General features: G+C 36.5%; 2 protein-coding genes across 2 annotated transcripts in view; one reads left to right on the plus strand and one right to left on the minus strand.

The window, feature by feature from the left end:
- The window catches only part of LOC144956652 (uncharacterized), a 118,317-nt gene that overhangs the window by 81,829 nt on the left and 21,488 nt on the right, over nucleotides 1-15,000 (minus strand). The gene's annotated exons all lie outside the window — the stretch shown is intronic.
- On the plus strand, nucleotides 3,654-9,175 carry LOC144957072 (uncharacterized). Its single transcript, XM_078888038.1, has 5 exons — nucleotides 3,654-4,154; nucleotides 4,583-4,669; nucleotides 5,831-5,892; nucleotides 6,737-6,926; nucleotides 8,860-9,175. The coding sequence occupies exons 1-5, from the start codon at nucleotides 4,091-4,093 to the stop codon at nucleotides 9,045-9,047; spliced, it is 591 nt and encodes a 196-aa protein (XP_078744164.1). The 5' UTR covers nucleotides 3,654-4,090; the 3' UTR covers nucleotides 9,048-9,175.

Consider the following 15,000-nt stretch of genomic DNA (forward strand, 5'->3'; position numbering starts at 1 on the left):
AAGGGAAGACTGGAATAACCCAGGCGTCAGCCGCAGTGCAGCGCCGCAAAGTAAGCTAAGGCTAGGTGACTTGCTCAAGGCCACACAACGCGGCGGGTAGTCGAACTCAGTACCTTTCAGGTACGAAGCAAAGACCATACCGCTGAGCCACGCTGTCCCATAATAACATACACACAAACACACACACACACACACACACACACATGTATATATATAATCTCACCCCAATCATGCTCTTAATAAAAAAAAAAAATATATATATATATAACTAGAGCTTTTATATAACGCAATATCCACTAAACGTGCTCAAAGTGCTTTACAATGGTCCCTGACCAACAGTAACACTTTACATGTAGGACGGGACATGACGCCTGTTAGGCGATATTACAATAAGAGAAGAAACAACGCTGTTAACAGCCAGGTACTCATAGTTTTACAACTGAGTACGGTGAGAGAATGTGAGGAAAGAGCCTTTTCAGACTCAGCTATGCGAACCCAGGACCTTCCGATCCGAAATCGAGTGTCATGCCACATTAGGACCATGTTTGTTTGTTTTATGTTTTTAAGGGTTTTACGGCGCTTGCAACACATTAAGGTCATATCAGCGCCAGTAAAAAGGAAGAAAATGGGATAGTAAAAAGTTCTAGAATTACAATAAAGCATCCAAGAAAAGGTAAGACAAAGGGGAATTGGTTCAAATAAGAAACAGGTGTAGATTCCAAAAGCACTCTATCAAAGTACTTAGTTTGAGATCACTAAAAGTCTCATCCAGTCACAAGCACAGGTTCTCGCTAAGAGGAATACACTCAAATGTTTTACAAATCATATATAATATAAAGAAAGCATAATACAGTGCATAACAGAGAGATGATTTACAATGAAAAAAATATCATCTCCCAAAACTCACTATACATTCGACTGTTTCCATCTCAGCCAGGGCATCTGGCCAGGACCAGGACAAAACCAAGTAATCTCATTTCAAGACAAAGACAGAAATCATGTTGGAAAACAGATATAAGGGGATATAAGACACAGTATGTACCCCCCTGCCCACTATGGGAACATTAGGACCGCAAAGCCGAAAACAGCTACAGGGGGATAAAAGACACAGTAAGTGCCTCCCTGCCTAAGTACCACCCTGCCCACTAAGTACATCCTGCCCTAAGTACATCCCTGCCCACTATGTACCTCCCTGCCCACTAAGTACCTCCCTGCCCACTAAGTACCTTCCTGCCCACTAAGTACCTCCCTGCCCACTAAGTACATCCCTGCCCACTATGTACCTCCCTGCCCACTAAGTACATCCTGCCCACTGAGTACATCCCTGCCCACTAAGTACATCCCTGCCCACTAAGTACATCCCTGCCTACTAAGTACATCCCTGCCCACTAAGTACATCCCTGCCCACTAAGTACATCCCTGCCCACTAAGTACATCCCTGCCCACTAAGTACATCCCTGGCCACTAAGTACATCCCTGCCCACTAAGTACATCCCTGCCCACTAAGTACATCCCTGCCCACTAAGTACATCCCTGCCCACTAAGTACATCCCTGCCCACTAAGTACATCCCTGCCCACTATGTACCTCCCTGCCCACTAAGTACCTCCCTGCCCACTAAGTACCTCCCCGCCCACTATGGGAGGTCATGAAGCTCATCCCGGTTCCACACTTTTCCTGAATGACTTTTTCAAATGTCGAAAAACTTTGTCCACCGACGTTTCGACCATTTGAAATGCTCATTCTGCTATTCTTTTGCAGTTAGGCTCTGAAAATACTTTCCGCTAAGTCAATGAGACCCCCCCCCCCCACCCATTCCCCGCTACTAAAGGAGGTCAGAAAAATGATAAATCTCGACCTAACCCGGTTTCAGTGCATTGGCTTTGTGTATATAAATAAAAAACAAAAACAACCCCTCCGCCACAATGTGATTTTTATATATTGGATAGAACGGGATGGGGGAGAGGAGGGGGGGGGGGGGATATGACAAAGGCTAATGAACTCCCTATGTAAACTCATCAATGCTGCTGTCACATAATCCTAACTCAACCCCTCCCCCCCCACACACACACACACACACACACACACACACACATCCATATGTGCACTAAACACACATACACAAATAAACAAACACCGAACAAACACAAGCAAACGTATATCCACAATTCTGCTTTATTACGATGAATACAAATTTAGCTCTCATGTAAAATCAGATTAAAAAAAAAAACATAAATTATTATCATTATTATTACACGGCGCTTTGATGTTGAAGTCAAAATAGGCAACACTAGTAATAAAATTATGAAACAAAATAATAATTTCCCTTTATTCATATCCCCAAGGGGAAATTTTTCTTTAGGGAAGACTAGAATAACCCAGGCGTCAGCCGCATTGCAGCGACGCAAAGTGAGCTAGGGCGAGGTGACTTTCTCAAGGCCACACAACGAGGCAGGCTAGGTCTAGGTAGTTGAACTCGGTACCGTCTGGGTACGAAGCAAACACCGTGCCGCTGAGCCACGCTGCCCTCTGTTGCTCTTCTCCCCAGCTTCATCAACTTTGGCTTTGAAAAAAAATAACCAAAACAATTTATAAATTTAAAAAAATCATCCCGCCAAAATTTGATTTCGCTTGAGAACCAATTAACTCCTGTAATCTGGCAAAAATGCCGTATTCACAAATTTGGCCAGAAAACTCGTCCTCCGAAAATTAATGCGTTTAAATGACCCTTATCTTAGAAAAAAAAAAAATCCTCAAATTTGGGACCTCGCGAAGTCTTCCTTAAGTCTCAGGTTTGAGAGTTTTTGGGTTGTTTTTTTTTTTTTTTTGTTTTTTTTTTTTTTTTTCCAAGATGAGGATCATTTAAATCGATCGATATATTAAGGAGGAGTTTTCTGGCCAAATTTTTAACTGTGTTTTTCCAGAGTACGATAGTTAACAGGTTAACCAGGTTTATCTATATATACGTATATATATATATATATATATATATATATATATATATATATATATATATATATATATATATATATATATATATATGTATTAATACCGGATAGGGAGACTTTTGGTACCCCTATTAGTTCATTTTACAGTACTTTACCAATAGGGAGACCAAAATCCGGTCCCCCTATTGATTTGACCTCTAGCACATTCACTTTTCTATTTTTAGTTTAAAGTTGTCAACCCAACCGTCAAGGATATATAATTGTAAATCATAGTATTGAAGTTATTTGTTAAACACCACAGTAAGAAGAGTTATGCCTAAATTTTCACGTTGGTCAATAAGGTGACCGCCTGAAAAAAGTACAATAGGGGTACCAGTGTTTTCATCGATATATTTCAATAGTGAGGCAATATATCTTTCCGAAATTTTCTCTAAAATTCTAGAGCATTATATGGATTTTTATAGTAATGAAAACCTAATATAAAATTGTGTGAAAGTTGATGAACTGAGGAATGAACAAGATATACGAATTATAATCTATTTTTAGAAACAGATTTATCGAATCTTGGTCCGGATTCTTATCTTGGTGACAAGAGACAAGCAAACATAGTAACTCTTTTTTTCGTGAAACGTATGTTTAGTCAATTTCGCGCATAAAGAGGCACTCGGCACTCACTCACTCCGCAAGTCAGTAGTAGGTAGGTGGTTATCAGTTATCAGCTTTAATTCTTAGTCAAACGCTTCATCAAACCCATTATTGAGTAGCATGTTGATGCCTGATGCCAGTTGAAGCCATCTCGACGTCGTGAAATGGAGCATCTTCTGTCATAGCAGTAGAATCGTCAGATGCCGCATTTAAATCCTCCATTCCAGGCGTTGCTGTTGCCATATCGATCTTCGAAATGATTTGGTCTAGACGTCAAGTTGACCCGTTCTATGTCTGAAGAGATTTTAAAGTGCAATACCTAACATTATATCTTGATCTACAAAAGAGTCTTTTTAAATGAACCGCTGTGTTTCTATATTTTTCAAGAACCAATGATTATCTGATAACAACTGACTTGCGGAGAGAGTGGCCGACGGACGTCCTCTCTATAGCCGCAAGTATTTTTTCGTCACTTGCTGAGTTCCAAACTAGACGTCTATGGCATCGTGGGGTAAATTGATGCTGGAGGCATCATTGAAGAGACACCGAGATAATTTAAATGGTAAGTTATTGGCCATTCTTATTACATCACTGTTGATTTAAGATTTTCAATAGGGTAGACATCACAATCACACACACACCGATTGATGATTGTCACTTGTCAGTCAGTCATTTGGAAGTGGAGTCAGATAATTCGGGAACTTCTGTAGACTGTAGATTCACACTAGTGAGTAAGATCTGTCGTTTACTACTACTACTACTACTACTACTACTACCACTACTACTTTTAGTTTTAGCTTTATCCAACTCAACACTTCTCGTGTTTATTTTATTTTGGCAAAACTAGAATGGATTTTTGAAAAGAATATAAAATAATTTAAACTTAAACCTGTCTTTGCATCTTGCTTTATGCATACAGTATGCCATATCACAGCCATCACAAAATCATAGTTTAATGTTGAGAATATGCTATTTCTTTTGTAACTTCAGATCAGAGAGATTTGAGCTTTAAAAATCCTGAAAAATGTCTTGCTGTCAATCCAGACAACCCTTTTGATGTGATCTATGATGTTAATGGTAAGAATGTAATTTGATGAGGAAATGAATAACATTTAGGTACACATAGTTTGCTTTTTTTTTTTTTTTTTTGAGTCATGATGTGTAATACTATTACAGTCCACTCCGGATAATTGCAACTCGTTTAATCGCAACTTTCGGTTAATCACAATATTTCCTAAGCAATGGAAATAATTCTATATAAAAGTCACTGGTTAATTGCAACAAACTTCGGTTTTTTAAAAAGTGGTAAATTCAAGAAATCAAACAGTATATCATGATTAAATTTCATCATGGATGAAATCGTGACAGGTTGAAGAATCGAGAGTGAGCAGGATTTAATGCTACAGTAGTGTGTCACCACTCTGTTAGAGTCGAAAGAGGGCGGGGCTCTGCAGTATGGGTTTGTGACGTCATCGGTGGCCATTAAATAGAAGAGGGGTGGGGCTGGTCATAATCTTGACAACAGGTTATAAATGACAGTTATAAAGAGAGACTGAGCGATATCCTTTGTTTTAGGATTAACAACTGTGCATTGTGACCAACGAGTTTGGTGAGAGCTTATTGTCTCTCATTAAGGCTAATCTCTTTAACTCTGACAAATGTTGAATTGTTGAGAAAAAAGATTGAAACTTCTTCCAATCTGAATAAGATATCGGCTTGCTTCATAGCTGCTTTTGGTTGACAAATCTACACGGGGCTGCCATATGGTTTTTGTTTCAATCAAATTGCTCTGTATGTGGTGGACTAAGAATATTATTTACTGGTTTGAGTTGACAATAAATGTGTAAAATGTTGAAATAGTGGACAGGAAACTGAATTTCGGTTAATCCCAACATTTTCGATGATCCCAAGGTATTGCGATTATCCTAAGTGGACTGTACCTGAATCTTGAACGAAAAACTATCATATGGATATGATTATAGACAGATTGGTTTCTGGAATTATATTTCCGTCCTCCCTTGCCAACTCTGACGTTCTTGAAATTTAAAAGAAAATAGCCAGAAGGTTTCGGACTTAATTTTCTTTTTTTTTTCCAAAGGACAATAGTCATAAGGTAAATAATTTTTAAAAAATCCTTTTACAGCACAAGATGGCATGATTTTTTGTTTAAGAGTTTAGAGAAAAACTTGCACATGATAGTCTTCAGCTTTTTTTTTGTTGTTTTTATTTTCTATATAGACTCCAACTCAGAGCCTGAAAGTGATGCAGAACAAAGTTCCATATCACATGATTCATTTGTGGTAAGTATGTACATTAAAATAAAATCATAACATTTGTATAGCGTTTATCCACAGTTGGCACCATGCTCAAAATGCTTCACATCAACATATTTTGTGGTGGACAAAACACATTTGCCACAAAAGATGAGACCTGCAGTCTGTTAGGCGCAATACAATATTTCAGGACAAGGACAACACTGTTTTACACCAGTGAGATCTCCTAGTTTTTTGTTGTTAAAAATTTTTCTTTGCAGTGGACTTCGCCAACAATAACACTATTTTAAACCTTCCTCGTTATATTTTGAAGTGATATTCATTGATGAGCCATTCACATTTGAAGTCGTTTGTTTTTTTATTTGACAAAATGTGAAAATGATGCGTTTCCAGGAAAAATTAAAATAGCTTCTGTTGGGATTATACTTTTGATCTCGCATTTTGTCCAACTTCTCTTGCATCGTAATGTTTATCAACTTTTTTTGTTAACTATATTGCAGTTGCAAGGTTAGGAAGTTCATATTGTTGCAATGACAACCGTTTATATGTCCAGAATCGTAGTGATATAAAAAATTGTTTTGTAGTTGTTGGTCCTGGTGTAGGATTTAAAGAGTTGGTTAAAAACGGTTTACTGAAACCCTGGTTGGTGTATCTATATTTATCCAAGCACAGTTGAACATATTAAATACTTAGACAATATGTCTGCCTTTCTCAACTCTTTTTTATTATACTTGCATTATTAACCAGCTAATTGTTTAGTTGGATTATTAAACAATGGCTCTTCATGTTTATTGTCAACATGAATAAATTGATTGATCTGTCATCTTTTCCACAAAATATACAGGGTGACGATTTTGTTGCTGACTCCGAGTCTGATTCCTCTACGTACTCTGTGAGGTACCCAATGCTGAGTACATCATTGTCTTTGGAACCTAGTGCTCATTCCCCAACTCAGTCAGAGCCTCATCCACAACTATCACAGACTGAACCTCGTTGCCAGTCTGGGACCCAGGTTCAACCCGAATGCTATACACTTGCAAACCAACGTGTTACGTGCAATGGTGAGTCATTTTTTGTCATTCTTCTCCTTTGATATTTGTGGGATCAATTTTAATTTACCCATTCCTTTTAAAAGAAAACTTCCACCCCCTCCATGGTGCTGCATTTGTGTTATTGCATTTTTTTTCTGTTTTGGCAGTGCTGCGTCGCAAAATACGCTACCATTTACATAACAAGCACAAATCCAAATTTGATAGGGTGGACATCTTAGAATCTGAAACCCCAATGTGTGAGTGATATCAGTGAAACCAGCCATAAAAATGTTCATGTTTATTTTATTGGGGTTTTTTTTTGTCTGTAATAGACTTAAATTGCTTGTATTGTAAGTGTTAAAATGGTTTTTTTGTTACAACCCATCTATATATTAAAACTGTTTCTTTGTATTTCTATGATGCTTAAGGCTTTTTTTCACAGACCAGCTGGAAACTTAACGAGAATCAGAGTAGATAACATTTTTATTAATCTTGCAACCTAAACAGTATATGATGATTGGGAGCATTTAAAGAAAAGCACATTTTCTTTTTAATTTGTCGGTACTAAAATTATACTTTGATAATGCCTGCTGTGCTACAAACCCTTTTGACTTCCAGGTTCAATATTTTTCTTTATTCTAAAATTCTTGGGTTTCCTTTCAATGACAACTGAGATCATTAAAATTCAGCTCACAACATGATGTGTGTAGATTTGATGAAAACATATGTTCGAGTTGAGAAGCAGTGTTCACGAACTTGCTGATCGTTTTTACTAGCATTTATTTTCCTAACTTACCTGTATCAATTAACAAAGGCAAGACTCAAATATTTTCTATCTGAACAGTGTGTTTGTTATTGAAATATTTCCGGCATATACATGTCATATTTCATTCCCACAAAATATAAATCAGGATTAAGTTGTCTGGGCATCAGCATCGTTCAGGCAGTTGGGGGAAGTCTTTAAGGAATTAATGAAGCCGATGCTCAACCGGTCTGGAGGACGTTTGATTGATGTCGGCTGTTTGTTCTGCCAGCCGGTGATGTTTTCTCACTCCCTCAATGACAAAGAAAGTCATTGTTATGACTATGAACTATAGTCTATTATTACTTTTGTTACTATATTAATTGTTACTTATAGCCGCTACTGTTATTATTATTATTATTATTATTATTATTATTATTATTATTATTATTATTATTATTATTATTATTATTATTATTATTATTATTATTATTATTATTATTATGATATTGCCTTCATTGCATTCTATTACTATTATTGATATAATTAATTTCTGATTGTTGTAAATAATTTATGTGAATTGAATTTTGTCGATTGGCCAAGGGCCTACAATAAACTTAAATGAAATGTTAGTCTTTGGATAGGACTTGGGTCTATTCTTGATTGCTTTTCCGCCTGGGTCGAGTGAAGCATTTGGAGTAAATTTTGTTGCTCAACGTAAAAAACATGACGCTTACCATTCCGCTGATACTGATACCTCCAAGGGGTGGTTGGGGAAAAACCTAAAATTCTTTTGACATTCTGTCTGATTTTTCGCTGAAACAACAAAGGACAATCTATGTATTCAGATGAGACTTCAATGTGTTACTATTCCGATTTATGTTCATATTTTGATTATAATGAAGAGGGAACCCTGAACCCAGTGAAGTGGGTGGATTGATCTATTTATTTCTATTTCAAAACAAAAATATGGCGTCTTTTCACTGGATTTGTTATGTGGCAGAGGTCTCCACAAATCTAACATACCTCTTCCAAAGGAATAGATGGTAGAAAAGTATATAACAAGAAGGAATTATGACAGTTACTTGTCCAGGCCTTAAATATTTGGAATGCTATTCCTCTCTATCGCTGTCATGTAGCTGATGTGCATATGATCTGTCTATTGATTTATTTTCATAGTTCATAGCATGATGTGCTTTATTTTCTTCTTTTTTTTTCCAGAGAAATACAAAAAGCCAAGGAGACCCTGTCCATACTGTGGACAGTTGCAAACAAAACTCTCAAGGCATTTGATGAGGAAACACAAAGATGAGACAGAAGTTACAGAGGCCATGAAACAGCCTGTAAAGGAAAGGGATAGAACAATGGATTATCTCAAGAAAAAGGGCATTTTTTTATTCAAACACTAGAAACAATTCAATAGTTATGCGTGAGAGAGCACAAGGGTCACATGAAGTTGTTATGTGTGCTGGCTGTAAGGGGTTTTACTCTGGACGAAGGGTTTATGAACACAAAAAGAAATGTAGTACTGAGCATGCTCTGTGTACTGGGGTTGTAAAATTTTATCCCGTGGTCCCAATGCAAGTAAAGAAATAAAGGAGAATATTCTTGACAAATTTCGGAATGATGAAGTGGGAAATTTGTGTCGATCAGACAAAGCTATAGTATTGTTAGGAACAAAATTGTGGAGTAAAAGTTCAAAGAAGGAGAGAAAAGTTATAATGAGTGATTTACGCATCTTAGGAAATTTGATTTTAAAAACTAGGAAGAGAACGAATCAACCTTCTTTCTCTGGAGAGGACGTGGTGAAGCGTTGTAACTTTAATGAAATATCGCAAACCATTTCTGAAATGACTTTGAAAGAGGATGGGACATTGAAAGCAGGCTTGAAGCTTTCAATTGGATTTATATTGAAAAAGTTAATTAATTTCTTAAAAGGGGAATATATAATGCAAAACAAAATGGAAGAATCCGCAGAGATAGATTTGTTCAAAGCTGTCCTGGATTATAATTGGGATAGTATTTTTTTTACAGCCAGAGTTCAATGTGAAGCAAAGAGAACAAATTTGAGAAAACCCAAAGAGATGCCATTAGAGAATGATATAAAGAAGCTACGGCAATTTATTACTGAAGAGATGGTCCGTATTTGTGAGGATGATTATCAATTATTTGATTCACATATGTTTGTTAGGCTTCGCAATGTCATCGTAGCTAGGCTTACAATGTTTAATGCGAGGAGAGGCGGAGAACCCGCAAGGATGTTGTTAAAAGACTGGAATGATGCAGATTCAGGTGTATGGGTTGATCCCCAGCTTGTACAACATGTCACTGATCCTCTGGAAAAAGCGTTACTTGAGAAGTATAAGCTGGCCTATCAGTCTGGAAAGGGAAGCAAGATGTTGGTCCCTGTGTTGATACCCAATGACACAATTCAGCCTTTAAGGAAACTTGCACAGGAGCGTAAAGCTGTTGATATTTCAGACAACCCATTTCTTTTTCCAAATACAGGAATATCCAAAGATCATGTAAGTGGTTACATTGCCATCAAATATGTCACTTCCTTAGTAAAGGATTTAGAGAAACCCCAGTTGTTAATAGCTGATAAATTCAGGCACCGAGCTTCGACATTATTTGCCTTACTTGATGTCCCACAACACGAGAGAGATGTCTTCTATCGACATATGGGACACAGTGAATCAATCAATCAAAACATTTATCAGTGTCCACTTGCAATACGAGAAATAACAGAAGTTGGTCATTTTTTGGGTCAAATTGATAACTCAGCATCGGTCACTGGGGAAGGAAATTGTAACATTGAAACAAATGACTCTGTAGTGAATAGAGACTCAAATGCAAATTTTGGAACATCCATAGTAACAGCTGCAAATCAAGAAGAAATATTTGATGGTGAAGCAGGAGTGCCAAATCAGCTTACGTGTTCTTCAAAACAAACTGAACCCAAGAGGAATTCAAGCAAAAATCGGAGATACATGTCATGGTCAGATGAGGATACAGATAGAGTCAAGTCATATTTTAAAAACTTTGTCGAAGATGTTTCAGCACATGGTTCAAGGGGATCATTACCTAGAAAGTCTGAAATTATTCTGTTCTTAAAACACCACAGGGTATTTTCACAAAAAGGAATCCCTGAAGGTACACTAATTAGTTTGGTGAAGACAAAGATTTTTAATGAAAGAAATAAATATAGAAGGGAAAGAGCGTTTCAATCGGTGTAATGACAATCATGAATTTGATTTGTATTACATTCATTGTATTGTATAGTGTTATTGACATATTTTGGGGGTTTACAAAAACGTTTTATCTTTATATAGTACAATCTGTTCATCATTGCAATATCCTTTTTTATATTATATGAACATTCATTTGCTCAGCTTGAGAGACAAATGCTTTGTAGAACCATAGCTGCCAACCGTTCTGTTAAAAACGGATTTGTTCCGTATTTGACTTCCTGAGTCCGTAAGTGCTTATTTTTAGTTCAAAATCCGTATTTTGTAATTTTTGACTAATTTGTGGTAAAAAAGCCATGTGAGCCTAATGAATTATTATTATTGATCCATTATTATTACTATTACTACTACTACTATTGTTGTTATTATTATTATCATTATTATTGGTGTCCAGTGACAGCATAATCTCCATTTGTGTAGCTCTTTAATTTGAATTATGCCTCTAACATAAATGATTTTCAACAATTAAAAAAGTTCCATTCGTTTATATGACGCCTGTATTTTACTCAAACCTTTCATAATGTATTGGAGATTTGCATAGGATATGGATGTTAGCCTCGATATACTTTGAATATTCTAAGACAGTATTGATACTTTCACTATTTGTTACAAATATTATTTTAATTAAGAATAAAATTAAATCCACCTTTTTGATTGGAAGGTATTCAATAAGAAAATCAATTGCTTATATTGATTAAAGATGACAATGATTATTTCCCTTTATTAATTTATGAAATATATAAATTTAATCCCTTTAAAAACATCTTCATCTGATTTTAATTTTTTTTTTTCAAGCAAGCTTTTGTAACGGTTTAGGTTCAAGAAAAATAAGTATACTCCATTTTTAGGTGTGTTTATCTTGTAAAAGTAAAGAAGTAGGAATTCTCTAATATTTAGAGGTGCATTTTACTATAACTACTATTATAGTATACTACTTAAAGACCATTATGTTGCATGAAAGAAAACATATATGCAATCGTCTACTTTTTATCTGAACTCACCTAATTTTTACCCCAAAACGCCCTCTCAAGTGATGTACCAGGTTGGTAGTTATGCATTTCTAACCATCTTAAGTTATTTCATTTATTTTACAATCGTGCTTCTTGTGTATTGGTCCTTATCAAAGTTGAGGCAGTTGAATTCTTTCTTTATATTGTCCGTTCTGAATTTTGATCTCATTGTGGAAAGCTCCCATAGCGGGCAGGGAGGTACACACTGTGTCTTCTATCCCCTTATATCTGTTTTCCAACATGCTTTCAGTCTTTGTCTTGGAATGAGATTACTTGTTTTTTTCCTGGCCCTCGCCGGAGTCCTAGCTGGGAGGGAAGCAGTCAAATGCATATTTATTGTTTTGGGAGATGATATTTTTTTCCTTGTAAATCATCTCTCTGTTATGTATTATTACTATATTTGTTATTTTTTAATGTATAATGTAAGCATTTGAGTGTGTTCCTCTTTGTTGGATTTTGTTCTTGTGTCCGGATAAGACTTATAGGTGATCTCAAACTTAGTACATTGGTGATACGCTCTTGGAATCTACATCTGATCCCTATTTGTTCCCAGTTCCCCTATGTCTTACTTTCTCTTGGATGCTTCAACTGTAATTCTAGAACTTTTTACTATCCAATTTTCTTCCTTTTTACTGGCGCTGATATAACCTAAATGTGTTGCAAGCGCCGTAAAACCCTTAAAAACAAAACAACAATCATTGTGGAAAGTGTCATTTTAACGATTCAAATGTGCTGGTACTAAACCCGATAATTGAGCAACATTTGGACTAGCCTCTGTCATCTCAAACTTGTTAGTGTTAGTAATAGTAATTAAAAAGGCTGACTTTTATATGTTGCGATTCGATGAAGGGGGGGGGGGGGGGGCTTCGGCACACATCGCCCCTCATCCCGGGCAAAATGAGCGTTCCTTATTTTATTTTTGAAAAGTTGGCAGCTATGTAGAACTATCTGAAAGAATCAGATATGGCAGAATAAAAAGTCTTTCTACTAACCCTAACTTAATTGGCCAATGTAGCTTTATGTTCAGCATTTTCTAGATACCTAATGTAAAATTTCACTATTCTTTTTATGATAGTTTTAAGAGTTGCAATCTTTAGAGGTGACTGTCAAGAAATGACACCTCTGTGCATTTAATTTCATTCTTTCTTTATCCCTCATCCTTAATCAGAATAATAATAATTAATAATGAAAAAAAATGCAGCAACGACAGCTTAGAACGGCATAAAGTGCTTAAGAATTATTTTTTTTGCATTAAACTTTATTCAAACGATTTTCAACACTTTTGCTTCACAGTTTATGCTTTTTAACACATGCAATTAAGCAACTTACCAGCAACAACATATTGGTTTGTTATCATTTGAGGGTTTTATCAGTAAAACTGTTTCTATCCTTTTATGTTGCACTGTACACATAGCAAACTTCATGCTTTTATTTGGTGACCAAAGACTTATGTGATACAGTGGATGAATGTTTGTGATGGCTTTTGGAACTGAAATAAACCTGCAATATGATTTGTAGACTTCTATCGTTATGTATCATTTTTCGGTCAAATGTAAATGTAATTTTACACGAGCTTGATGTATCATAAAACCCACAATGAGCTCAACGTGCAGCTGGTAGTAGATTTATATGGACACGAACAACGTTGTTACAATTCAGTAACGTACTCCAATTAACACAAGTGAGACTGTAAATGAGACTTTTACAATGACTCTGCATCGCCACAAATATGGATTCGAACCCTGGCAACTCGGGCGTCAGACGAACTGTCTACCACGAAACCAAAGCAAGCATTGTGCAAGTTAAAGTGAATGAGATGTTGATTGAAGCCGTTCATTGTGTCCATCAGATCTGCTGTCCTATCCATCCAACTCCATTCACTCACTGGGTGGGGTTCCCGACTTCCCATAATGGGCAGGGACGTACTCGTTGCGTCTTCTATCCCCTATGTCTGTTTTCCAACTTGTTTTCTGTCTTTGTCTCGGGATGGGATGGGATTACTTGGTTTTGTCCAGGACCTGGCTGGGAGGGAAACAGTCAAATGTATAGTTCGAGTTTTGGGAGATTATATTTTTCCCTTGTAAATCATCTGTCTGTTATGCTCTTTATTGTTTTGTTTACATATTATTTATGCTTTGTAAACATTTGAGTGTATCCCTCTTTGTTGGGACCTGTGCTTGTGTCTGAATGAGACGTTTAGGTGATCTCAAACTAAGTACTTTGATAGTGGGCTCTTGGAATCTACTGTTTCCTATTTGAAACAAATCCCCTTTGCCTTACTTTTTCTTGGGTGCTCTAATTGTAGTTCCAGAACTTTTTACTATCCCATTTTCTTCCTTTTTACTGGCGCTGATATGACCTTAATGTGTTGCAAGCGCCGTAAAACCCTTACAAACAAAACAAAACAAACCAAGTCCATTCAGTGGTATACAACAACAACAAATAAACTCCTCTGCCTGGTCCCTTCTATCTCTGATCTTAACCTGGGTCGTCAGGTTTCTAAAGGGGTCGGGGACTGCAAAAACAATGGCGCACGGAGCAACTGGGAATATTTTTTGCCGTGTTTGAGTCCCAGGTTATTTCCCTGAGCGCCCCTTCTGAGGGATGGACCTTCCCAGGAGTTAGTAAATGCGTTGCTCGGCCACTTCACTCTACGCACACTGGGATAAGCTTCGACACTATGGCCATGAAGCTCTTAATCTTAAGGACTTACTTTATTTTAGACAATTTGGTGGTAGCTCACTTGAAAATGCACTCTTAGGTATACACATATATAAACATATACTGGGCTCCCTAAAAGGGTTTTTTAATGTGGTCTCCCTAAAAACATGTTTTTACCAAATGTCTCCTTAAAGCTACAGAAACACTTAGTAAAACATTAGGGGGACCGAGTAATTTTCTATATACCATTGTGATCATCAAGCATCAGAATTGTGTTCATAAATCATTGTAGGGAATCAAACTATACTCATTTGAACAAAGATTGAACAGTTTAATCAATTTGAACAAGACATATGCTTGGTCCTCCAATTGGTGCATTTCACAGTGGTCACCTTAATAGTGGATTGATACTTATATATATATATATATATATATATATATAT

The sequence above is a fragment of the Berghia stephanieae genome, chromosome 11 (genome assembly GCF_034508935.2).
Source record: "Berghia stephanieae isolate SIO BIC M18660-M18661 chromosome 11, UCSD_Bste_1.3, whole genome shotgun sequence".
In the NCBI taxonomy this organism is placed as follows: domain Eukaryota; kingdom Metazoa; phylum Mollusca; class Gastropoda; order Nudibranchia; family Aeolidiidae; genus Berghia; species Berghia stephanieae.